The sequence below is a fragment of the Lissotriton vulgaris genome, unplaced genomic scaffold (genome assembly GCF_964263255.1).
Source record: "Lissotriton vulgaris unplaced genomic scaffold, aLisVul1.2 SCAFFOLD_2983, whole genome shotgun sequence".
In the NCBI taxonomy this organism is placed as follows: Eukaryota; Metazoa; Chordata; class Amphibia; order Caudata; family Salamandridae; genus Lissotriton; species Lissotriton vulgaris.
The window spans coordinates 199,991-227,223 of NW_028242310.1; the positions used below are offsets into that span (position 1 = coordinate 199,991).

Here is a 27,233-nt window from a genome sequence, read left to right on the forward strand (position 1 = left end):
ATAATATGGGGGGGAGGAGGCTCCAGGTATATTCCCCAATAGTCCGCCCACCGCTTCCAAATTTAGTAATGTTTACGGGGGCATCCCCTTGCCTCAAAGACTGGGAGCTCCAGGCCCATACAAAAATCTAGACCCCTTTTCCACAACCCAGGCGAAGATTCATCCTTCCAGGCCCAGGCGATCTCTCTCTTGGCCAGTGTTAGACCCAGAAAGAGAAGATGTTGCTTGTATCGATTAATCCACATTATTTTAGTCTAAAATAAAAATCTGTGAGGATGTACCCAACTTCAGGCAGCCCACCGTACGGCCATATGTAACAGTATAAAGTTTGTGCAGTTAAAAGACCTGATAAATCTAGCATCCAGGCTAAAGCTTGAAACTTTACCCGCAGAGCACTGCACAACTTTTTCCATCAAAAACCTCTACGCCTACTGTATACTCAAATGGGAGGTATCTAATATGCATCCGTCTTAAGGGAAGAGTTCCTGTCTTCATATGGCAGGTGATTAGGACCAGATTTTTCAGGGAAACTAATATCTGACCCCAAAATGTTATCGATAGCAAAACTCCCAAACAAAAATTTGAGAGAAGGATTGAAGCAACTTCAGGACTATGTAGAAAATAACCATTTACTCTAGGATCGTGTTTCAGGTTTCAGTCCACGAGAGGTACTGAAAAAGCAGTTACCATCCTATAAGACCTCTTTTCTCACTAGATGAAGGATAATATGTTTTGCTTTGGTTTACTTTGGTTGCTATGGAATGGGTGCACTCAATCACAGAGATACGGCAATTTGACGGTGGTCTATGAGGCTCCTGGTCCCCCTATTACATTCACATATCCCCTATACCGAGTCTTTAAGAATGGTTTTCATGAGAGAAATGGTGGATTTGATCTTGGTAACATATGCGGGTACCATTGGGGGTGGACGGCTGGTTGTTATTGCACTACCAATGTAGATAGGCCATCATGTAAGGTCAAAACAAAAATTATTAAAAATTAGTTGTGGGGAAAAAAATCTGCTAAGCAATTGCAAATTCACTTTCCCTACATTTTTTTTCAACTCTGGAAAAATATTGGCTCCCGTCATTGTCAGAAGTACAAAATTGAAGAAGAGCTTATGAATACCATTAAACTCGTTTGTACCGTTGCACAGATTAACAGGGCATTTCAACTATTCCCGCCTACTTTCAACCCCAAGAAGTTGATCTTTGGATGTCAAAATCAGAGTCCTACTAGAATCAAAACCATGAATTAATGTGAGCCCTAACAGTCATAGAGTCTTTTGAGAGCTCCGATACAGTAAAAACACTTCCATAATCTGGCACCGACAGAGACAAGTAGATATTGTATAAAATTCCATACCACTGGAGTCTTCTATTTTGGAGTAGAGTCTCCATCACTAGGTGCCAGTCCACACTTCTTAGTGCATAGTGTTTGTCATGTATTGTGTATTCGTCTCCTTGGAATACAGTCTCACGTGCTGTTTGTAATCTTAGTTTTTGGAGCACCAAATGTTCCCATTTGGAGCACCAAATGTTCCCAGTGACTTTAATACATAACACAGCTGTGCTCTGAGCGTTTTGGCCTGTAGATTTCTACTTGGGGCTTGTGTAAACTTGAGTTTTCATGTGCCTTGCGAAAGAATCCAGAAAAGTTTCAAAAGAAAGGTCTGCTCTAAGCGATCAAAAAAAAAAAATAGGATGTGTGCTGGAAAAGTCTACACTAACAAGTGTTTTGTTGGTGACCAATTTTAGGGTGACACCCTATGATTCCAGAGACATAGATGGGGGATACTGAAGAGAACCTTGGCAGAGCCAATGAGTAAAATGAATAGAGTGTAAATGAAAGTACGATGGGAGGTCAAAAAAGACAGTGGTTAACGAAGGAAAAATGATAGGCTTGAAGGTAGGCTTCCACCACCCCGACATATTCATAAGAATGTCTCTGTGTGGATGCTTCTAGAGTGAAGGAGTGGGCGACTTCTCAAAATATTTTTGGGGAGTAGATGTAAATATTTTTTTTTTACCCTACCTTATGTACCCTGTACATATGCCCCAAAGTTTATGTAAATGCTGATAAAATCAGGGTTCTCACAACTTTTTCTGGGTACGTAGTTTATTTCTTCTACTTGCAATGCCCTGTTTCTGTCAATGGTTCCACTGTTCACTTTAGATGCCTTGGCTTCAGTTGGCTAGAAAGGGTAAAAAATGTGTATCTGAAAGAGACACGTAAGTGATAGATTCCTTACCTTAGAATATCCCCAGGCGTCAGACTGGATCCGGAAATTTTTGCGTAGCAGTACCCTTGCGCGTCGGTAGGCGTCGTCTGCGGCTCCGCGTCCGTCGTGGGCGCCGTGATTACGTCGTCTGAGTACTTAGACGCCGCCTCCGCGTGCTGACGTCAGTTCTTCTTTTTTCTGCGCCAGCTCGCAGATCCGGAAAAAGTGGTACCTTAGTCACTTTTTGATAATCTTTTGATCATCCTTTTTCGAGTCTTCGATTCCGATCGGTGCCGATAGGGATGCCTGGTTATAAAACACACAATGTATCCTGAGCTAAGAGTTCATAAGTATCAAGAAACAAATATCAAATACAGGGATTCAAAGTGTCTTCATTTCATCATTTATTTTCATTCTCCATTGAGTCCAATCTTCACCAGAAAAGAATTTTTTACAACCACTGCCAACACGAGTTTCGTCTTGGTCGTGATGACCGATAGACCTCGTCAGGGCTGTGAATATTATAATAAATATAATCATACTACTGTTCCACTTCCGTAGTCCATATAAAAAGCATACAGACAACAGTCCCTATTAATACAAAGTGGCTTCAGAACGATCAAAATTTCACAACTTCTTGTCTTCTTATACATTGTGTCTGTCTCTCTTTTTCCTTGTATTTCTTCTATTCTGATGACAGAACATATAAAGCTGGAATATAACCTATAGGTTTGAAGGACAATAGTATGTAATATTGCTGTAAAATTGTTCATGTCTTTTCTTCTTCTAGGACACAATATATGTATTAGTTGCTTTGAATGTCCTTTAATTTTCACTTTTCTCTTTCTTAAAATACAGTATAGTTGTGAAATTTTGATCGTTCTGAAGCCACTTTGTATTAATAAGGACTGTTGTCTGTATGCTTTTTATATGGACTACGAAAGTGGAACAGTAGTATGATTATATTTATTATAATATTCACAGCCCTGACTAAGTCTATCGGTCATCACGACCAAGACGAAACACGTGTTGGCAGTGTTTGTAAAATTCTTTTCTGGTGAAGATTGGACTCAATGGAGAATGAAAATAAATGAAGATGAAATGAAGACACTTTGAATCCCTGGATTTGATATTTGTTTCTTGATCCTTATGAACTCTTAGCTCAGGATAAATTGTGTGTTTTATAACATTACAGCTGTGACATTTGTCACATTGTTTGATTCTGGTTGGGTGACCAGGACCTTATCCTTTGAGCTAACTAGATACTGCATCACATTACTAATATTTCCTCCCAGCGCAATTTATCCCCATTCACCTGTTCGCTTGTTTTGGGATGCCTGGTTTCAAGCCCTGTGAAGATTGCGACAGGCTGATGTCGGTCACGGATCCTCACCGTCGGTGTCTCCACTGTCTCGGCGTCGACCACGACGACAAGACCTGCCTCGACTGCCGGGCCCTTACTTTGAAAGCTAGACGGGAGCGGTCCCGTAAGCGACTCGAACTCCGGCAGTCGGCCCCGCGCCAAGAGAGGTCCCTGGTCCGGACGGAGGTCGAGGGACCGGTCGCGGGAGCGGAGCCGTCCTAGCTCCGGGAGTCGACATAACTCCTCTGGGTCGAAGTCGTCCGGTAAGCGCAAGAAGTCGAAGAGACGTCATCGCTCTTCCGACTCCCAGGTGAACTTGGGGAAGCCAGTGGTTTAGACACTTTGCCTGACACTGGCTTTGTCTCCCCTCCTAGCGTGGCTACGGAGGAGGGGGCAACCTATAGTGTGGTGTTGATGAGGCCAGCCAAGGCCTTGGGCCTTGAGCTCCCCGTCGTGGCCGTGAGGACTAACCACCTCACCGAGGTCCTTAAGCCGCAGTCATGCTCAGCCGAGCCTCTGCTGCCGTTTATCGAGGCCTTATCGGACGCTACGGGTTCGCCCGTAGATAAGAACGTGGCCAGACGCCACTGCCCGGCCCCGGGTGACCCATGTTTCCTGTCCACCCACCCCTCCCCTGAGAGCCTGGTCATCCAGGCCTCCAATTCCCAGACCGCATTCCCGTCTGCTCCGCCGGACAGGGAATCCAAGAGGTATGAGCAGTATGGCAAAAAGATCTTCTCCTCCCTTAGTCTGGGACTGCGGTCTTCCAACACCGTATGCCTCTTGGGCCGCTACACCCACTCTCTGTGGGATACGGTCGCGGAAGTGCTGCCAGACTGTCCGTTGGAGGTACGGGCCAAACCCGGCCAAGCCCTTGTGGAAGGTCGGGACGCAGCCAGATATTCTATCCGGTGTGGACTGGATACCACCGACTCACTGGGCAGAGCGATGGCAGCGACGGTGGCAGTCAGACGCCACGCCTGGTTGAGGTCAGCCAATTTCTCGGCCGATGTCCAGAACACACTGATGGACATGCCGTCCGATGGCCGTCGCCTTTTTGGCGACAAGGCAGACCATGCGCTTGAGTGTTTTAAGGACTCCAGGGCTACGGCAAAGTCCTTGGGCCTCTCCGCCCCACGCCAGCAATCTGCTGCCGTTCACTCCTTTCGTGGCCACGAAAGGGGTGTACCCACGCGTGCTGCCAGCCACGCTCTGCAGGGTAATACCCAACGCGGTGGCGGCCGTGGAAACCGCCGTAGCGGCGGTAGGGGACAATGGCGGGGTCAGTCCACACCTTCCCCCGCAGTATCCGCCTCAAAGTCCGTGCTTTCAGGCCCATGTGACGCCAGTGGGTGGCAGGGTTCGCCATCACCTCCTCCACTGGCACACTGTCACGTCGGACAGGTGGGTGCTGCAGATCATCCGAAGGGGCTACTCCCTCCCCTTCGAGGCGACTCCTCCAGCCATTCCACCGCAGAACCACCGTGTATCGGGGGATCATTTGCGACTTCTGCAGGAGGCAGTTACGGCCCTCTTGGCCAAGGGGGCCATCGAGCGCATTCCTGGGCCAGAAGTAGGGCGTGGTTGCTACTCCCACTACTTTCTGGTACCCAAGAAGGGCAAAGGGGGCCTACGCCCTATCTTGGACCTATGGAACGTCAACGGCTTCCTCCGGAAGGAGAAGTTCAAGATGCTGACACTGGCTCATGTTTTAGCTGCCCTGGACCCAGGAGACTGGATGGTAGCGTTGGACTTGCAGGACGCTTATTTCCACATTCCCGTCCTGCCGGCCCACCGGCACTACCTGCGGTTCACGGTTGGCCACGAGCACTTTCAGTACACCATGCTCCCCTTCGGCCTTACCAGCGCCCCACAGGTGTTCACAAAGGTGATGGCGGTGGTCGCGCCTCATCTGCGTAGGTTAGGGGTTTCAGTCTTCCCCTACCTCGACGACTGGTTGTTGAAGGCGGGCTCGCCCCAGACAGTCGTCAACCACCTCCAGACGATGACAGACCTCCTGCACCAGCTGGGGTTCTCCATCAATGTGCCGAAGTCACACCTGTGCCCCTCTCAGAAGCTCCTCTTCGTCGGAGCGGTTCTAGACTCGGCGCGGTTTCGGGTTTATCCGCCCAAACAGCGGGTCCGGGATATTCAGGCTCTGATTCCCATCTTTCAGCCGTTATCCCGGATCTCGGTCAGGTTCACGCTGAGGCTTCTGGGGCTGATGGCCTCCTGCATCCTACTGGTGCGTCACGCCAGGTGGCGGATGCGGGCTCTGCAGTGGGACCTGAAGTTTCAGTGGGCCCAGCATCAGGGAAACCTGTCCGACCACGTCCTGATCTCGGAGGGCACTGCAAGACAGCTGCAGTGGTGGCTCACGGACCGCGATTGGGTCAGCGGTAGATCCCTCTCCCTTCCCTCAACCGGAGCACGAAGGTGGTAGTACAACAAACAGGGCGGGGTGGGGTCGTGGCCCCTCTGCGCCTCTGGCAATGGCTGGAACATCAGGGCATGACCCTGGTGGTTCAACACCTGGCAGGTTCTCTGAACGCCAGGGCGGACGAACTCAGCCGCCAGTGCATGATGGATCACGAATGGCGTCTGAACTCGGACGTGGCGCAAGGTCTCTTTCTGCAGTGGGGAGAGCCTTGGTTAGATCTATTCGCCACCGAAGAGAAGGCGCAATGTCATCAGTTCTGCGCGATGGAATTTCCAAGGCGGCACTCCCTCTGAGACGCTTTTCGTCGCGAGTGGAGTTGCGGTCTGTTGTACGCCTTTCCGCCTATACCACTTCTGCCCAGAGTGCTGAAGAAGATGAAGCGCGACCGGGCCCAAGTCATCCTTGTGGCTCCGGACTGGGCATGAAGGTACTGGTATCCCGAGCTACTTAGTATGTCAGTTGATCCCCCGGTTCGTCTGCCTCTTCGGGAGGTCCTTCTGTCGCAGGAGCAGTGGACGGTCCTCCACCCGAACCTGTCCAGTCTCCATCTCCATGCTTGGAGATTGAGCGGCGACAGTTGAGGCCATTTGACTTGCCTCCTGAAGTCTGTAACATCATTCTGGCAGCCAGGCGTCCCTCCACAAAGTCGGTATACATCTGCAGGTGGAACAGATTTGTGGCATGGTGCACAGCAAAGGCTGTGGATCCTCTCTCTGCCACTCTTTCTGAGGTTCTTCTCTTCCTTCTCTCTTGCCCAGCAGGGCTCTGCTCTGGGCACTATCAAGGGCTATCTTTCTGCCCTTTCAGCCTTCTTAAGGCTGCCTGATCAACCATCTTTGTTTTAGTCCCCTATTGTAAAACTATTCCTAAAAGGCATCATACACACATTTCCACCTGTTCAGTTTGTGATGCCTCAGTGGGACTTGAACCTTGTTCTGATGTGTGCTCCCTTTGAGCCACTTCACAACTGTCCTCTCCGCCTTCTTACACTGAAGACTGCTGACTGCTTTCCTGGTTGCCATCACCTCTGCCAGGAGAGTGAGTGAGCTCCAGGCCCGCTCTTATACTCCTCCTTTCCTTTCTGTCCATCCGGACAAGGTTGTGTTGCGTTCTAAGCCATTGTTCCTGCCCAAGGTTGTCACAGCCTTCCACATCGGGCAGTCCATCACTTTGCCAACCTTCTTTATGCCTCCGCACCCCTCTAAAGAGGAAGAGCGGCTCCACTGTCTGGACCCAAAACGTGCGCTCTCATTCTACTTGGATCGCACACGCCAGTTCGGGGTGGATGACCAACTCTTAGTTGGCTATGTGGGCGCTAAGAAGGGGAAGGCGGTACATAAGAGTACCATCTCCCGATGGATCATCTTGTGTATCCAGGCATGCTACTCCTTGGCTAGAAAGGAGCCCCCTGTTGGATTGAGGGCTCACTCCACCCGAGCCATGGCGACAACTGCCCTGGGCCGGGGAGTGCCCTTGCGGGACATTTGTCAGGCAGCTACGTGGGCCTCGCTGCACACGTTTGTAAGACACTATTGCCTGGACAGTCCAGTCCGAAGGGATGGTTTCTTTGGCCGTTCCGTCCTCCAGGACTTTCTGGTGTGATTATTGGTTCGCAGACCCATCACTGGGGTTGGTATTGCTGGGGTATCTATTCTAAGGTAAGGAATCTATCACTAACGTGTCTCTTTCAGATGCACAAGTTACTACTTGTGTAACGATATATCTGTAAGAGACATTAGTTAGTGATAGATTCCTTACCGATCCACCCATCCTCCCCGTTCTGGGAACCGATATCTAGGGTTAAGGTCATCCCCTTTCAGGGCCCTAGTTTCAATGGCACCAGTGTTGGTTTTTAACACGGCTCAGCGCTTCTGGGGCGGAAAAGCTGTGGCTAGGAACTGAAGTCGGCACGCGGAGGTGGTGTCTAAGTACTCCGACGTCATCACGGCGCCGGCGACGGACGCGGAGCCGCAGACGACGCCTACTGACGCGCAAGGGTACTGCTACGCAAAAATTTCCGGATCCAGTCTGATGCCTGGGGATATTCTAAGGTAAGGAATCTATCACTAACTAATGTCTCTTACAGATATATCGTTACACAAGTAGTAACTTGTGCATCACGACCTCCACCTCTTTCTCTGAGTTAACCCCTCTTGTCATTCGTGCATTTAACATCTTCCTCTTTTGTCTCCTTATCTGCAGGGACCCCTTTGCCATGCACCAGCAACAAATGAACCGAATGTTATCAGGAGGCATGGGTGGTTTTGGCTTCAGTCCTTTCCTTCCTCTCACTGATGGTGGTGTATTCTCACCAGGGGCAGCTCGACCAGCTCCAGCCCCAGCCCCTGTGAGACGAGTGCAGGTGAGGCTCTGCTGCTCCAGCTGCTGATAGTGGCAAGCAGAAATTTGGAGCTCCTGTTTTGTAAGCTTCACCAATCTCATTCTTCCTGCCTCTTTTCTCTTCCAGCCTGGAGCCATGGCACCATTTGGAGCTTTTCCAATGGTGAGTGAAGGATGTGAAAAGACACTGTCGATCAAGAGTTCAAGTCGATTGGAGGGTTGGGTTAGAAGAAAATTTGCCAAATGTGGGACTTATATGGGGTTTGCATTAAGGGTGGAGGGAGTCCAAACTCCCTAAGCAAAAATAATGGATAACCTAGACCAAGCACCATCTGATCAGCTTGTACAAGTCTACAAGGAGTCTGGCTCTAAGAGGAGGTATACCTTGGTATTATAAACTATTTGAGGGTTTGGCGCCATAGGCGCTCACCATGTACAGATTGACTGACGATGGACTGGAACTTTCCTTCTTAGTAACTCCTTTTCTTATTTTTGTTAGGGCGGAGGGATTGCTGATATGTTTGGAATGATGAATAACATGATGGGCAATATGGTAAGTTCTACTCTGAGTTTCTTAAAATTATCTCTGCCCTCCACTTAGCCTTATGTTTCCTCATACAACATTTGTTAGACCGTTTTTATATATTTTTTTAAAACGCTCACCCTCTTTTCAGAGCGGGATGCCAGCCTGCCAGACGTATTCGTCTTCCACGTTTGTCTCCTACTCCAACATGACTCCAGATGGCGCCCCCAAGGTGTACCAGGAGACCTCCCAGATGCGTGCAACTCCGGGTGGGGTGAGTTCTATGTTTAAGGATGGAATCTATGTTTTGATGGATTGAGGGATGTGGCTTTCTCATAGCCAATGTTTTTTTCCTCTTTGCTTTTGCCTCATTTTTCTTTTTTTCCCCTTGGTTATTTCGATTTTTCCTGTTGCCATTTATGACTTTTCTTTTATCTCTCACTCATTCTTTACTCTACCAGTCCATCACTCATTGGTTTTCACTACCCCACTTCAGTTCTCTGATACTGTGCCCCTCCCATTTTGTGGGAACTATATTGAGCTTGAGATGCTTTGTGGTGTTCTAGGTTGTAGCACCAGAAGGTTCTATAGCGGGGACAGGAGGATTTCTGAGCAAGTTGGCAGGGGCACGAAGCATAACTTTGTTTATTGTCTTGAGTGGGGCGCCAGGTGTTTCTGAGTAGGAGATTGAAACTTCTACAGTAGATTCTAGATGGTTTCTAAATGTGGGTGTGTGCTTTATTCATCTGCAGGTGCGAGAGACACGACGGACGGTGCGGGACTCCAGCAGCGGCTTGGAACAGATGTCTGTTGGACATCATATCCGTGAACGAGGGCATGTGATTCAGCGATCTCGAAACCATCGTACTGGAGACCGGGAGGAACAGCAGGACTACATCAACCTGGAAGAGAGTGAGTGACGTGAAGGGGAAGAGGGAAGATCTCTTCGCTCAATAAAAGTTATTTGTGGCCTTTGCAAAACCACATCAAGGGAGGGGATTTTCCAATTGCTAGGTTATACCGATTTGTAGAACTCACTATTACCTGTGAGGGTATCCTGGTGCTGAGAAGCTGTGGGACTACTTGAAATGTCATGCCTTCAGCTTCTTGCTGAATTCAATAAGTTGGGAGGAGGCTATTCTTTCGTGTTCCATAATTAGGCATGGCCAAATTGCTTGCCAACATTTTATATGCAATCTGGATGCAGGGAAAATGCCATATGCTGACTTTTGCCAAGTAGCTATGTGGCATCACTACACCTAATTAAGACCTACTTTGTTGATAGACAAACTGGAAGCAAACCAGTAATTCGACCTACAGTATTGCAGGAATTGTTTACTTTACTTTCTGTGCTTCTACTTCAAGCCACTCCACTTTAAGCCATCCACTGCTTAGGGAAGCTTATTGTACTGGTTTACATTATGTGCACAGAGTGATAATCTTGATTCAATAGATTGGGGTAGGCTTGGTTAAACGCCTAACATGGGGGGGACGCAAGGTGATTAAGGTACACAGTCCGCCCGCTAATTCTGTCATAATATCCATCGATCACTGCTAAACTGTTCCTGAACTGCGTAATTGCCACAGCTCCCACCCAACGTAGTTGCAGTGTTAAAGCCTTGTGCTGGGTGAACGCTGGGGACATGGAGTCCCATGAACCAGGAGGCACTAGGCAGCATAGCCGCCATGAAGAGTGCAGGGCCCGGTTAAGACCTCGCTGGCATGTGGTGAGGGCTCTGACACCAGGACGACCCACACCATGACCCCCCCCAGTGGTGCCTGAATCAGTGACCCCCCCAGACGACCACAGAAGAAGATTAGGACTGAGACTGGCAGGGGACAGGCCTCTCCTCCCCAGGAGAAGCCCTGGGGCTGCTGTGCAGGTCTGAGGGGGCTGGCACTGGACTGCCCCAGAGAGTCTGGAGCGACAGACCCTGGCCCAAGACATGGTCGCAGGTCCCGCTGCGTGATGGGTGGCCTCACCCTGGCTTCTTGTGCCACCCCTGAGCCCTGGGGGAGAGGTGGGCCATAATCTCACACAACAGAGTACCCCACTCCACCCTTGGGCTCTTTCTGTCGATCGAGCTGCTGCATCCACTCTGCAAGAAAGGTCGCTCATGCCATCATAGGGTGGGTGCTAGTTTCAACACGCCGAACCCGGGGGGGGGGGGTCAAGCGGGCTCAGATGCTACATCAATAACTTCAGCAGCAGCAGATCTACATGAAATCACACCTGCACTGCAGCCCTCCGATATACCAGCACACTCCGGTGATACAGCACTATTCCTAGCAGCAATTTGTGAGTTTCGAGTGCCTCTGGAGGCCAAAGTGGCTACATTGACTATCAACCTCAACATATTGAGGGATGATCATAAAAAACGAAATGATCCAAAGCAGAAACGACTCTTAAGGAACTAGAACCACAGTCAAAAGCCCCCACCAATGAGCTCCAACCCCTGACGGAACGAGTGCAGATACTAGAAAACCGAACGGAGGATGCTGAGGGAAGGGTGAGGCATACAAATCTCCCTAAAGTGGGCCTACATTAAAACTTTGAAGGCCCCAATGCCACCCTATTTAGTGAATAATGGCTCCAAAAAAGTGTGCCCTCATGGCCTCTATCCCATGTTTACAGTAAAGAGGAACCGACCCTCTCCTGCCGGGATCATCCCCCAAAATCAATTGTAGCAAAAATCCTGCACTTCAGAAAGCGAGATGATCTCCTTAATGCTGCCCAAAAAAAGGCTCACAATTAGTGGGTCATACTACAGTTCTGATTTTGCCATACTTTACATTGACGGTACAGCACTTCATTCCTATCAGTCAAGAAGCATCTGCGGGAATTGGCCCTAACATATGCCGTACTCTACCTGGCAGAGTTAAAAGTAATTCTGAACCAAAAAGACCACTTTTTCATGTCATCGAAAGAAACCTGGTCATAGATTGATCAACTGCCCGCTGCTCCAGGGACCTGGAGAAATTCCCAAAACAGTACCCGGTGCGAGCAACGATGAGCACGGCCCAGACACGCCAGAATCGGGAGAGTTGGAACCCATACTGAGACCCCCTTAGCAGATCCGGGATGCCCAGATACCAGCGGCAGTGATCCGGATCAGGCGATTTCCACCTGAAACCACGGGGTCCAGTGGAGACCTCTCCGGCTCTGACCTGAGCAACACCCAATATCCTTTCAGATGTGACTTCAAAAACAGCAGATGAAATTGTGTGAGCCCCTTATATAAACCCCAAGCACTGACTAGAAACCTTCAGACTACAAAGGGACGACCGTCCACCAGCAGAGCCGTTGCCTCAGCCTCACGCCCCAATCAGCCATGATTACGCACTTGATCCATATTGCTTACTAAAAGCCTGCTCTCAGCAGAGTTTACAGTTTCTCTGTTTACTATTCTGGTCCGGCACAGGACAGTTTTCTATTTGGGCCCCTAGACCACACACACCTAAGATGCAAAACTCTCAGGAAGCTCTCAAGTCATGGCGCACCGTTCATTTTTCCCCAAATCGTGATGATGAACCTGGGTAAATACATAGCTCTCGTGTGAAATGTTAGGGCGTTGCGCACCCTGCGGATGCTCTATGGAGTGCAGGCACAGCTAAGAAGAGAAAGCGCCCAAATTATTTGGAGCCCCACTTCATAAACGAAGAGGGCAGCAAACTGAGATGCAAATGGCACTGTCAATTGTACTACACCACATACTCCACCTTTGCTAGAGGAACATATGGATAACTAACACTGCCATGCTTATTTAAAACACCAGACCGATTTTGACAACCTCATCAACTGCTCAGATGGATTAAGTCAAGTCAAGTTTAAATTTGTATAGCGCACTACTCACCCAGAGGGTCTCAAGGCCCTTGAGGGAGGGGGGGGGGCGGGGGGGGGGGGAGCTTTACTTATCAAATATCCAAGTTTTTAGTTGTTTTCTGAAGGAGAGGTGGTTCTGTGTGAGGCGGAGGTGGGAGGGGAGGGAATTCCAGGTCTTGGCCGCTAAGTAGGAGAAGGATTTTCCTCCCATGGTGAAACTTTGGATGCGTGGAATTGCGGCGACAGCTTGATTGGATGATCGAAGTTGGCGGGTGGGGGTGTAGAAGGACAGGCGCGTGTTGAGGTATTCGGTCCTAGGTCGTAGAGGGCTTTGTGTGCGTGGGTGAGGAGGCGGAACGTTATTCTCTTGTTGACGGGGAGCCAGTGGAGGTCTTTCAGGTGACCTGAAATGTGAGCTTGTCGGGGGATGTCTAGGATGAGTCTGGCTGAGGCGTTTTGGATGCGTTGGAGTTTTTTCTGTAGTTTGGCAGTGGTACCGGCGTAAAGGGTGTTTCCGTAGTCTAGTCGGCTTTTGACCAGTGCATGGGTGACCGTCTTTCTTGTTTCGGTGGGGATCCAACGGAAGATTTTGTTGAGCATACGTAGGATGTTGAAGCATGAGGATGAGACGGCGTTGATTTGTCTGGTCATCGAGAGGGAGGAGTCCAGGATGAAGCCCAGGTTACGTGCGTGGTCCGTTGGTATGGGTGCGGTTCCCAGGGCCGGTGGCCACCATGAGTCGTCCCAGGCGGAGGGGGAAGATACTAAGATGAGGACTTCCGTTTTGTCCGAGTTTAGTTTTAGACGGCTGTTCTTCATCCACTCGGCTACTTCTTTCATCCCCTCGTGTAGGTTGGTTTTGGCGGTGTTTGGGTCTTTGGTGAGGGATAGGATCAGCTGAGTGTCGTCTGCGTAGGAGATTATGTTGAGGTTGTGTTGGCGCGCAATGGATACGAGGGGACTCATGTATATGTTGAAGAGGGTGGGGCTGAGTGAAGATCCTTGGGGTACGCCGCAGATGACTTCGGTGGCCTCTGATCTAAAAGGGGGGAGGCGGACTCTCTGGGTTCTTCCGGCGAGGAACGAGATTATCCAGTCCAATGCTTTTCCTTGTATTCCGACGTTGCTGAGGCGTTGTATAAGGGTGTTATGACAGACTGTGTCGAAGGCTGCGGAGAGGTCGAGTAGGATGAGGGCAGCAGTTTCTCCGTTGTCCAGTAGAGTTCGAATGTCGTCTGTTGCTGCGATGAGGTCAGTTTCGGTGCTGTGTTTGGCTCGGAAGCGGGATTGTGAAGGGTCGAGGGATTTGTTGGATTCGAGGAAGGCGGCGAGTTGACTGTTGACGGCTTTCTCAATTACTTTGGCAGGGAATGGGAGGAGCGAAATGGGGCGGTAGTTCTTAAGTTCAGTGGGGTCTGCTGTAGGTTTCTTCAGGAGGGCGCTGAGTTCGGCGTGTTTCCAGTTTTCCGGGAAGGTGGCGGAGTTGAGGGAGCAGTTGATGACGTCTCGGAGATGGGGTGCGATAATGGAGTCTGCTTTGTTGAAAATGTGGTGGGGACATGGGTCGGTTGGCGAGCCTGAGTGGATGGAGTTCATCAGGCGGATGGTGTCTTCAGTGGTGAATGGGTTCCAGGCGTAAAGGTTGTTGGAGGGGGGTTTTAGTTCGGAGGTAGGTGGGGTGGGCTGGTCTCCAAAGCTGTTATGTATGTCAGCGATTTTGTTGCGGAAGAATGAGGCTAGAGTCGCAGAGGTTTTGGGATGGAATGATGTCGTTGGTGCCGGCGGTGGGGTTGGTAAAGTCTTTGACGATGTTGAATAGTTCTTTGCTGCTGTGGGCGTTGTTGTCGAGTCGATCCTTGAACGCTGATTTCTTGGTGGATCGGATCAGTTGGTGGTGTTTGCGGGTGGCGTTCTTGAAGGTAGTCATGTTGTCAGCGGTTGGGTTATTTCGCCAGGCTTTCTCGAGGGTGCGACAGATCTTCTTGGATTTCTTAAGGTCATCATTAAACCAGGGGGCTTTTTTGCTGCTTTGCTTGATTTGATGGTTTTTCAAGGGTGCTAATTCGTCCACGCTGTGGGTGATCCATTGTGTGAGGTTGGTGGCTGCTTGGTTTGGGTCCGATGATTTTGCAGGAGGGTTTTGGTGGAGCGATGTAAAGAGCTGGTCGGTGGTAATTTTATTCTAGTTTCTCCAGGGAATTGGTTGTGGGTGGTTGTAGGTCGTAGTCTTCTTGTAGTTTAAGTGAACGCAGCTATGGTCCGTCCAATGGAGAGCTGTGGTGTGATTAAAGGAGATATGCTTGCTGGAGGTGAAGATTGGGTCGAACGTGTGCCCGGCAAAGTGGGTGGGGGTGTCAACAAGTTGCTTGAGTCCAAGATTGGCGAGGTTGTCCAAAAGGGTGGTGGTGGTGGTGGTGGTGCTGTCGTGTTTTTTTTTTTTTTTTTTTTTTTTTTTTCCAGGTGGAAGTTGAGGTTTCCCAGTAGGATGTGGTCCTCAGAGGGGAGGGCGTGGGGGCTGATTAAGTCAGTGATGTCTTCGCTGAATTGTGCGCGGGATCCGGGTGGTCTATAGATGAGGGTGCCCTTGAGTGTGGTCTTAGGGTCGGTGTGGATCTGGAAGTGAAGGTATTCGGCGGTTGTGAGGTTGTCATCGGAACTGGTCGTGATGCGGATGGTGTTTTTATGAACGATGGCGATTCCTCCTCCTGTCTAGTTCATGCGGTCCTTTCGGATGATCTTGTAGCCGTCCGGGATGGCTATGGCGATGTCGGGGGCTGAGGAGGCGTTCATCCAGGTTTCTGTTAGAAAGGCGACGTCCGGCGAAGTGGTGTCGAGTAGGTTCCAAATTTCAATGGCGTGTCTGTGGACCGAGCGGGTGTTGAGCAGGATGCATTTCAGGTGGTTAGTGTCGGAGTTCTGTTTGGAGTCTGTGGATTTGGTGTGGATCCTGATGCAGTCGAACTTGCAGGAGTGGCAGGTGAAGGATCCATGGGTTTGTCCTGGGGCGGCTTGGTTGTAGTTTGGGAGTCGGCCGGGGTTAAGTGCTGAGAGGGTTGCGGCGTCGTACGTTATGCGGGAGGAGTGGGTTTTGCGAGGACCAGGGGTTCTGGCGCTGGGCGCGGTCCAGGCACGGACGGGCGTAGACGGGCTTACCTTTGGCGCGCATAGGGGTGACCGCTGCGCGTGGACACTGCGCGCAAATGCATCTGACATAAGTGGAGGGGGCGGAGCGAGGGAGGAGCAGCTGGGAGGCGGGAGCGGGGTGGAGAGGACGGGCTCCGAGGCACAACAACAAGATAGCAGCAAAAGCAAAACCGAAACAGGATGGGGCCCAAAGTAGGAATACGCTGTGGGCAGTGTCACCGGCACAATCGGGTATTAACAATTGTATTTAAATCGGTGATGTGAGCGCTACAATTACAACTGCACTAACAAGCAATACAAATAATAAATAATGGTCTAAGCTTCACAAGCGAGCAATGCACAGATGAGCTATACCGATAGGAATGCAAAAAACGAGCAATGTATAAGTGAGGCTAAGCGCTATATTATTAAAGTAGGCTCCTTTACAGTGTACACACAGCAAGGGAAAACTGGCCAACACATATCTGCAGCGTTTTCGATAGCAAGGAGCACAAGACAGGGTTGCCCCCTGTCACCTTTGCTGTTTACGTTGGCCATCGAGCCCTTCGTTATGTGGCAATAGAGGATTGGTCTAACCTGGAGTATCCCCCTGGCTAATACCATACATGGTGTTTTATTCTATGCAGATGATATGCTTGTGTACATCCGAGATGTTGAGACCGATCTCACTCCGCTATCACAAGATATCTTAGCCTTTGCCCTGGTCTTGGGTTTAAGAGTCCATCCTGAGAAATTGCATTTCTTCCCTTTCACGCGAAAGTGGTCGAGAAATCGATTCTACTAGGAGCCCACAGCTTACACTGAGTCACAACTATGTTTTGTTACCTCTGCTTCAATATGCACAACCCATACTGACCTATTGAACGATAACCTGGGGAGGGCCACAAGAGCCTAGCGGGCCCAGGTGATCGTCTGGTCCTCTTTGTTACTCTCCACTCTGGGACGTATAGCAATTGCCCAGATGTTGATGGTCCCAAGACTACAACATTATTAATGAAATCTTCCCCTTGCGGTACCAAGAAGGAATCCAGGCAGCTAGACGTCCTACTGATAACCCTCATTAGGGGATCGTGGTGGCTTAGAATACAACTGGTGAAGCGGAGACTCCCACAGGATGAGGGAGTGTGGGGAGCCCCAGACTTTTATGGGTATTAACTGGCAGCTCAATTTCAGTGGCCAACTAGATGGTTTGTAGGAACCCATCTGCAAGAAATTAGATGCTCAGTTGACCAGGCCCAAACAGGGTACCTAAACAAGCTGCTAAGTATTTTAAACTTGTCAGCCATCTTATTATCGGGATTCTGTTTTCTGCCATTTTATAGCGGTGGTTCTGAGTGTACCTTTCAAAGTACGCTCAGAACATGCCACGAGTTACGGCATGGGTTTGCCGCTGTAGTAACCACGACTGGTAAATTTCAGTTATTTGTTGCTTTTGAGCCAGAACCCCTGCACTGTATGGATTCCCATCGGAATCAGGCCCTCCTATGGCCTCAGAACTGGAGACGTGGGAGGAAGCTGGTCTCTACACTCTGGGAGATCTTTACGTCCAGTTCAACCTCCTGAAAGGCCAGCTTCTGCGAGAAAGGCAGATTAGAGGATACTTTAGAAGGCTCCGATAATGGAGACTAAGAATAGCCCCATCAATGCCTTATTGTAGGATCTACATACTACGGGAAATGGCCGTAGATTGGTAACCTGGTTGTACAGAGCAATCGGAGATCACACCAAAATCTCCCTACAACCCCCTCAGAGAAGCATGGGAGGAACTATCAGCGAGAGTATTGCACAACAAGGAATTGCAGAAGGCCTTGGCATCACCCTGAAAGTTCTCTAGAAGCACAAGATTCCGCTTCATTCCATTAAATATCATGCATAAGGCTTATTTAACACCACAGAAAATTGGCCACATGTTTCCGGGGGCGTGCACAGACTGCTTTCGTTGCTACCACTCTCCCGCAGACTTCAAACATGTCCTTTGTGAATGCCAGTCGCTGAGAAACTACTGGGAATACAATCTATACGGGCATTAGCTGATTAAAGTTAACATCGGTTGAGGCCTGCATGATAGGCATATTTCCAAGATTCTCTAGCATAAAGTTTCTACGAGGTTTACAGATCTGCTAGCTAAACGATGCGTTGCAATGCGCTGGAAGCCAGTTCGCCCCCGACTATGGCTTCCTGTCTAACAGACGCCATATTCTGGGCTGAAATGTAGAGTAGTCTTAGTATATATGGGGAAACCCAATAACCCTTGTAGGCTTGGGCAAGGTAAATGATTGAGGTAAGAGGTGTCTACAAGGGATTTTGTTTATAAACTAAGTACATATAATTTAAGAAAAATATCCCTTTCAGGATTCGTAAATCAATTGAACCTGACTGTATCCATAGGATAACTAGTATATTCCAATGTTGTTCAGACAGGTACATTCAATGAAGAGCAAAAAGAGGAGAAATTAAAAAGCACACAGCAAACTGATTTTATATATAGGAAAAAAACTTATATTTGACTCAATCATGGGGATATAGCGAAATCAATCAAAGAACAAAAGTCATGAAAGGCTGTACATATAACTTCACAGATCAATTCACAACATAGCATCAACTCCGTAAATTAGTAAGGAAAATCCAGTTCATAAATGAAAAAGGTTTCTTCCAATGCATAAATGCTGTGGAGATAATGTTATTGGTCGACGTTTCGGTCTTCCTTGTCGTCTATGAGACCATCAGGACTAGTGTTTTTCCAAAAAAGAAAGCCCCTTGAAGTAACTGAGCACAAATTGCCACTGGTTTCTCCAATGAACGATTATTTTCTTCAATCCAGGAGATCTGAAAGTGTAATGCTGAACACTCAGTATTACAGAAGTTTAATGATAGCCGCAAAAAAGCCAAGTTCGTGGTATTAATCTCACGATTGGCGATGGGACCCTCCGCAGTATCGAGTAGACCTGTACACAAAGCTACTCTCAATTTTGCCCTTTTTATAGCTTAATCTCTTGCAAATGCGAGACCTATTGCATTTACACACACGCACAAACACACACACACACACACACACACACAGAGAGCCACACACACAGAGCCACACGCACATTGTGACTACCTATATTGTTCGTGACTACTATTTTAATGTATCGAACACCTATAGAAATCCAAGTAACTAAACTGAAAAGGCTGGGACTGAAAATCGCATTGGATGGCGGTAAAGATGAAGGTGTTTTCTGACGATGGCCAAAACGTCCTACAAAAACCTGTACTATTCCTGATAAACATGGGTCGGGGAGGGGGTGTAAAATGGATATGGTGAAGTATGTAACTAAAATTGGCTGCGGTGCAGGCAGTTCCTCTTTTCTAGTTCAATGACTTATGGGGAAGGGCAAGAGACACAAGCCTTTATAATCTCGAGCAATTTACACTCCAACACTGGCCATTTTAAATGTACTGTGTTAATGATATGTTGATCTTTTTCAGCAAAACAAGACTCCAGTTTGAGCAAAATAAGATATTGGGCGTTGCGTTGGGCAATGTCTGCCAATGTACATACATCTAAGGAGAAGAAATACCACTCTATTGCACAGTGGAAGAGTCCTTTCAGGTCGCATAACTGCACTTTGAGATAAAATAGCTCTTGTAAGACATGCATACCACTTCGACACAGTCTATAATCTGGTTCAATACTAGCATGCACTGAAGGAATGCCGTTTGAGGCTGGCTTGATACCAGTTAACCAATTGGTCAAATTCTAAATGCAGAGCTACAAGTTCATCTTAAGGAACCGCGGCGGCTATGATTTACGTGGACAATTACTTCCGCATCTAGACTTTTCCATGGCGGGCATTTTAGTTTGAAGTAAGGGACAATGCCTAATAATATTGCTGGGGCACAAATAGCGCGACAATCAAGTTGTGCACAGCAGCTCGGTTAATTAGGGTTTCCAAGGCTGAAGTTTGAGCGAGAATTGGAAGGAGAGCAAACGTTTAAATGACAACTCAATTTTCAAAATGATGGCGAAAAAGCCCCTTTAATGCCAATGTGATTGGCTGCTGGCAGACCCCCGTAGGGTAGGGAGTACCAGGCAGCTTAAGCCCGAACCCAGTAGTAAATCGTGGCAGTTCTCCACTGAGAGAAGATTGAAAACTGGTCAGGGGAGGGGGACGAGTACAAGCCCAACACCACAGAATGGTGGAACTTCTCCTCTGTAGATTAACCACTCACCTTTATCGTAGCAGGGCTGAAAGCCGATGCAGGTTCGCGACAGCGCCACTGTCCATCAACAAGAGCCTTACCTAATCCATAAAACATCAGTGTACTAGACCAGTGGCCGGAGTCTGATATACCATTATCAGTAACTATCCCCTGAATGTGTGAAATAACACTATTCAACAGGTCAAGATGTATAATTTAGAAACAAAAATATGTACACAGGTAACCACTCACTGCAAACAAAAAATGTGTGAGCAGAGAGAGTGCCTCACGGTTGCAACACCTGAGTGGGTTCTCGGCTAGCAATTGCTGGTATACCCACTTCTCATCCTCAGTCACTCTCTCTGTGTGAAGACCAAAGAAGTACACACTAACATTCAAATGTGCACAGGTGAGACTAGTGACAGACAGTGAACAAATACAAACACTTATTGTGGAAAGTGTGTATAAATACACCTGCGACCCCCATAAGAGAAAGGTAAAAGCCTGGTGAGGTTTTGCTGGCTATCAATCTTTTATTCCGGTGCTGCAAAGCCTCCCAATTAAAAAATGGTTACTTGTATACCATCATTATTTATTTAGAACCGACATGTTTCGTTGCTCCTATTTCAGCAACTTCATCAGGGCAAAGATGGGGTTCTCTATTCTCAGCCTTCACACCTTATTAATAACTGGACCTTATGATTGCCACGTCTTCACGTACCGGCAATCATGTATCGGACTCCATGTCAACTGATCACGTGTTCACCTCAGGCTCCGAGTATCGCAAGCCCCTAGTGCCGAGTCCCTCCGGCGCTTCCGACGACGACAGCGCCACCACAACAACCAGGTCCGCGCTACATAAGGCCGCGGGAGCCCTAGTACACACCGTGCACCCTACACTCAACAAATGCTCTCCAGAAACAACAAAAAATACAACTGGCACTTTCCCACAAAAAATATCGCACACAGTGGTCTATCAACAGCAACATGAGACATAAAGAGTACAATTTAGAAGCCTAACTCACCATCCCTGGAAAATATCAGGGATAACATAAACATTGCATACAGCGCCCACTATATTCATAAGACAATATTTGGCACTATAAGACTCAAATGACTATATCTTCTTAACAATAGAAGGATCATAACTCCAACACGTGTGGAGATTTGTGTGTTGCATTCTGTATGTTCAACATAGGTCTTGAAAATTGGTATTTTGTGTTGAAGAGCATGCTCCGGTTCACCCATCAAAACACATGTGGGATGGGGTGGGGTGGGGTGGGGCGGGGGGGGGTGACTAGAGGGGACAACGCTGAGAATCCCATAAGCCACACGATACTGTCATCTGTAAGTAAGTAAATTACGGGTGGGGTATAAAACATTGTCACCCTACAAAAACTGCTCTATTTCTGGATTATTGCCGATTCTTTGAGTGTTTTATTGGAGGCATAAAGTCAAGGCATGGGGCCGAGAGCAGCGCGCGCTCCTCCCTGGAATGGGGCGGGGGAGGGGGGATCAAAGGCTAACATTAAATCCCCTTGAAATGGACCCCCCTCCTCCAGTTCAAAGTGAAGGGGGCACCTCATGCTTTGCTCCAAATGTCCAGTTATGAAAAGGGCTGCTCTTTCGTTTCCCCGAAGGGCCTCTTCAGGTCTGCGGAGAGAGTTGGGAGGGAGGGAGGTGGAGGGCAGGCAGGGAGAGGTGGAAGGGAACAGAGGGGAAAAGAGGGTGAGGAAAAGAGAAAACGTGGAGAGGGAAGTCTAACAGGGTGTTAGGAAGCAGGTGATCGAAGCAAGGAGTAAAAAGACATAGCGGAGGGGTGATGGGAGGACATACCCATGGAAAGGGTGAAGAACGGTAAAAGAAAAAATAAGGTGAGGTATCGGGAAGTGGGGATGGGAGAATAGCGTGGGGGAGGGGTGAGTGAAGCGAGGGAGGGAGGTGGAGGGAATGAGTGAGGGGAAAGGGGGGGAGGGAGATGATTGCAGGTCTGTAAGATGGAGCAAGCAGGCAGCAGCCGAGCTAGGGCAGCGGCACGAGACGCCCGCGGCCGTACATCACACACCTCTTCATATTGTGTCTTTAATACCAGCGGAACACGGGAGCCCGTTGTGGAGGGCGCGCTGATGGCTGCGGGGGGAGGCTGTGGGCTCCCCGCCCTGGGGCTTCTCTTCCTGCTTCTCGGCTTTGCTGTGGGTGAGTAGGTTTCTGGTTCCAGAGGCTCCGAGTTGCGGTGTATAGGGCTGTAGCCAGCTCATAGTAGGTCTCAGCTGATAGCCACGCTTGGATCAGGGGCGGGAGACAACAGTCGTTCTCCGTGGCCTGCGTGCATCGCAGACTCTCTTCTAGGTGGGCGGTGATTGTGACGGGGCTAGCCCCGACAGGAGTCAGGCAGTGCTTATGGGGGAGCCTCCGTCTGCCCTGGCGGCAGCGGCAGACATCCGGAGAGTCCCGGCTGCCCTGGGGGTCCATGTCCGCCTGGCGCCCTGATGGTCCCCCCCCCCCCCCCCCCCCCCCGCCCCCCCAGACGGGGAGCGCCACTGGCGTTGTTCACTTCAATGAGAAAGAAGTGTGTAAAACTGCGCAGAAACAGGCCCAAAGGAAACACACCGGATGTGTTTGATGCAAAGGGGAAGACTGCAGAAACGGCGAGAAGACGGGAGGGGGAGAGGGAAGAGGGTGGCGGAGAGAGGGAAAGCGCTGCCTTTAATCTTTTACCCCCGTCCCTTTGAAACTGGGCACCCGACTTCCTGCTGGGGTAAAAGGTTCCTTATCTTCTTTATGGGGCCATCTGGACCCATAAAGAAGATAAGAAAACTTTCACTTCAGCAGTAAGTCAAGGAACCCAATCTGAAAAGGGCGGGGCTAAAAGAGAAAGGAAAACGTCTCCAGGACCTCTTCTCCAATGGCTGGCCACCGTTTAGGAGGCCAGCCAATGGAGCAGAGGGGCGAGGCTGAACTCTCGCTAGTGAAGTTCTCCTCAAAACATAAAATCTTGCGAGCTCGACTGTGCATGTGCGCAGTACAGCACGCGAGACCTAAAAAGATCAGAGGAGCACTCAACCCAGCAGAGCATCCCATATTTGCCCATCTAGTCATTCCACCTGTATCTAAATAGGATTCAATTTTCTCTTCAGCCCATACCCTCAGGTTCAACACTTATTTAGCTCTTTCTGTACTTGTTGGCTCTTTCTGCCCATGAAATAACTCTGATTTGAGGGCCAGCTACTGACGTGCCTGTACATAGTGTTTGCTAAAAGCTCCAGTCTTAGATATGTGATGTACAGTGTAAAAGTGCTTGTTGCAAAGATTTGTTTGTTTGCTTCATGTCACCATTTAGATCCAAGTCAGATCCCAGTAAGATGGTCGGGGATAATAGAACTGCTGCCAAGTACTACATGGTCTATACGATCACAGGATTGGCTTACTCTTCCTGTTTTTACAAGCTTGTTACATTAGTACTCCTAAGAATTCTGTTATTCAGACACCAAGAAACTATTCTGTTAGTTGTGTATGCTTGTTAAGTAAATATAATTTCCTCATTTACCCCCTGTGTCTCTTTCTCTCACTAGGTGAGGCACAAGCCTTCGATGAAGAGTTCCAGAGGGAAACATCGCGTTACCGGCCCCAGCATCGGGGAGGTGCATCCCGTCGACGTGCTGCATTGGAGGGGGCCCCCTTGGCCATCCAGGGACCTGAGGCCTCGCCCTCCAGACTGACACGGCGATATGACTGGTGAAGACCAAGAGATGGGGGACGCTAGTGTCACCCCCTGAAGATACAACTGGACCTCTTGTAAGTTAGGTGTGGGTTACAAAGAGAAATTTTAGGGATATTTTGGATTCCTCCTTCCATAGATAAAATACAATATGGCCATCATCTGAGAGTCTTTCTCTCATGGTAATGGTTAGGGTTTGTGCTTTGGATTAATTAAGAATCGAAACATAAACCAGCCAATAGATAATCCTTTTGAAGAGGCTTTTCGTCTCTTTCTGAAAATTATTCTCTTAAGGTATTGCCTGGTTAATCTCTACTTACCATTTCTTATCTTATTCCATTTTTATCATTTATTTGTTCTTAAAGATTTTTCAGAAGTTTGTTGCAGGAAATGGAGATGGCATGTTCTGTGTACCTGTGCCAACCTCATGCAGTTAACACGTAGATTTGGCTGGCTCTTTATCCCTGTGCTAGTCCCTAGTGCTTATCCAGTTCTATAGGTGATCGGTTGACTTTCTCTATCTGTGCAAGTCCCTAGACTATACAGTCCTAGAACTGTATAGAACAAGGGACTTCTAGAAGTCACAGGCTCATCTTAGTACAAGTTCTGGAGTCCATCCTCTTAGCACATAACAGCTCTGTGTTCCAGTGTCACTCCTCCCCAGCCCTACAGTCCTGGAGGTGACTGTCTTTCAATTCTTAGCCCTATCCTCTAAGTTAATCCGGCCAGTGGAGTGACCGAAATCATTATGCCCCTCCTAACTGCCTTCTTTGACTGTAGTCCCACCTATTCTCCCTTCCTCACTATCTCTTTTCGTGGTCTGTTTTTCTTTTTTTCCCCACAGGTACAGACTGCAACATGAAGAACCCTCTATTGAAGTTCAGAGCCCAACAGAAGAAACAATGTGGGGAAGGGGAAGGTTATTTTTTGCAGGAAGGCCTGATATCTTTTTTCATTACTCTTCCTCATTGCTCTGGCTTCTGTTCACTTTATTTAAAAATATATGGTTTTCTTTTTCTCCATAAAGCAGCTTTTAGTTCCTTATGCCAGCATGGCAGTGTCCCTGTTTAGCAATCTTGGGGCGTGGGTGGAGGGTGGGAGTTCTCGTTTGTGCTGCGGGAAGTTGGATACCAAATAATTTAATGAAATTGAGTATGCTTTTGGGTTACTACCAACTCTTGACCCCAGCCAAGGAACGCAAGGAGAACCGATGTGGGAGGCAGGATAAAGGGGGAAGTTGGGCTTCATGCCCTTTTGCATCGTGAAACTTGTATCTAGTTATCTAGGGTTCATTTAATACAAAAAGAAAATGCAAAAAAAAGTTCAACGTTGAAAGAATAAAAGATATGCGAGGAGACAAATACTTGTAGTGTTGCTTTGTTCAACTGATTCTGGATATCTTCCTTCGTTAGAAACGTGTCATCCTTACTGTTCATCACAATTGGATATTTTGAGGTTGTTTATCCTGATGCAACTGCTGTGAAATGCATCCTGCTAGAAGTATGACCTGAGCTTAATGGTTAGTCCCCAGATGCATTAATTTTTCTTCTGATGGCTTTTGACCCCAAAGAAGGGTACAACGTGGTAGTGCTTTTTAGGCCTCGCATGCGCTGCATGGGGGGGGCCTCTTGGAATTGATCAGCTTTTTTTGCCCAAAAACGTGCATGCTTTGCATTGCTATCAATTGCAGCGTGTGCACGTTTGGCGTTTCCCCTGCGGGAGCGAGCTTTGGCGACATTGGTTTGTAATTATCTTGCAAACAGATGGTGCCCCTGCTCGCTCCTGCAAGGTAAACGCTGTGTGTGATGAGTTTTCACTCAGTTAACTTTCGCGGCTGCGGGGCCCGCGCTTGTGTTTCAGCGCTTGTCATTGAAGGTACTTGGAACGGCCTTCCACATCTCTCTTCCATGCTACCGCGCCACCTGCTTAACCAAACTCCAATTTTCTCCCCGAGCCACTCTGTGTGCTCGCTTAACAGGGGGACCGGGGCCGCCCGCTACATCACACATGACTTCAGGGTGTCTGCGAGGGTTAGAGGGACGGCAGAGAAGACGGGACCAATCAATCGATACAGTGAGAGACGCCCTCTCATATAAAGCTTACCTCCATCCGGCTGCTCGCTTAATGTAAGAGGTTTCGCCTGCTTGCTTAATTTGGGAGATTAAGTATTTTGTCCCCTTGCTTTTGAAGGCAGAGCAGAGGCTGCTCTGCCGAGGTAAATGGCATAGCAGTCATCTCATTTAATTTGGGAGACCGATTGGTCTGTTCTCTTAAGGTTGCAAATAGCGCTCTCATAGCCAGATTTGTTGAGTATAACTGCTCTTTTGCTACCAGATTTACAAGGATTCCCGTACGCTGGTGCGACTTTCCTAATTTTTTAGGTACAAATCACATCTCCCCATAGACCAAAGCGCTATGAGCTGTGCTCTTGACCTAAGCGATTCATAACAGAGCAGAGGGTTTTCACCCTTGGTGCATGAGGCTGACTGGGGTATAGTGGTGCTAATTTTTGAAATATTGAGTGATTTCATGGCATGTCAGTGGCATATGTTTCATACTTTGGACATCAGTAGTGTGATGGTGCACAACACTGGAATGCTACTGCTACTGTCGTAATGGTGGTAATGCTTGAAATAGTGTGGACATCTCTATAATGATGATGTCCACGCCCAGTATGGAGGCGTCCATAACAATGGCACCTACCCCTGGTATAATCCTGTATCCCTGTGATAAGATTTGCAATTTTTGGAATAAGATAGGCATTTCTAGGTTAATAATTACAAGTTAAGGCATCCTATATGAGTCTGCAGCAGTAGAACTGGGCGTACATGATGAAGATGACAACCTAATCTTAGAGCATCAAATATGCATTTATTTAAAATGCAAAATGTTTTTTTCAAGAAAGTTATATTTTTTTTGCTCAGAGGAATTGATAATATTTGCATTTGATAGCAAATTTGGGTGTTTTTTACAAACGGACAAGCTCATCCTAGTGAACAGCGTAAATGCATTTTGAAGTATATATTAAATGCAGTTATTTGAGCGATTTATAACTATTGTCTGAGACGCTAGCCTGGAAGGCCATATAACCTGTCTGCTGCTTGAACCTATATCACTGGAACTTGAGTGACAGCACAGCTGTATGGCCCTCTAAAATATGTTTCGTTCTGTGTACGTCCTGAGATAGTGAGAAATAATATATAACTTAAATCTACTTGGAATGGATAGGGCAAAAAAGTGAAAGGACTTGGAATGTATAAGTAAACAAGCATTGGCATAGCCAATAGGTTTTGCCTTTGGGACCTTATAAATGTTTAGCCATGCAACTTTTGATATTGTTGCACCAAGGATATTGTGCTGCATAACTAAATACTTAAAGGTCCCAAAAGCAAGACCTATTGGCTATGCCAATGCTTGTTTTTGTTTACTTTTGATTTCGTTGTAAAAAACTGTTTGTGCCTCTCAGGTCCATACTATTG

General features: G+C 48.2%; 1 protein-coding gene across 1 annotated transcript in view; it reads left to right on the forward strand.

Moving 5' to 3' along the window:
• Positions 1-25,115, forward strand: part of LOC147669000 (myeloid leukemia factor 2-like) — a 64,374-nt gene extending 39,259 nt beyond the window's left edge. Inside the window, exons 3-9 of the mRNA XM_086948295.1 lie at positions 8,227-8,386; positions 8,492-8,527; positions 8,864-8,917; positions 9,039-9,161; positions 9,640-9,799; positions 23,609-23,831; positions 24,599-25,115. Coding sequence (XP_086804421.1) covers positions 8,227-8,386; positions 8,492-8,527; positions 8,864-8,917; positions 9,039-9,161; positions 9,640-9,799; positions 23,609-23,775 — 700 coding nt within the window. The 3' untranslated portion in view covers positions 23,776-23,831; positions 24,599-25,115. The remainder of the gene's footprint in view (positions 1-8,226; positions 8,387-8,491; positions 8,528-8,863; positions 8,918-9,038; positions 9,162-9,639; positions 9,800-23,608; positions 23,832-24,598) is intronic.
• The last annotated feature ends 2,118 nt before the right edge of the window (positions 25,116-27,233 follow it).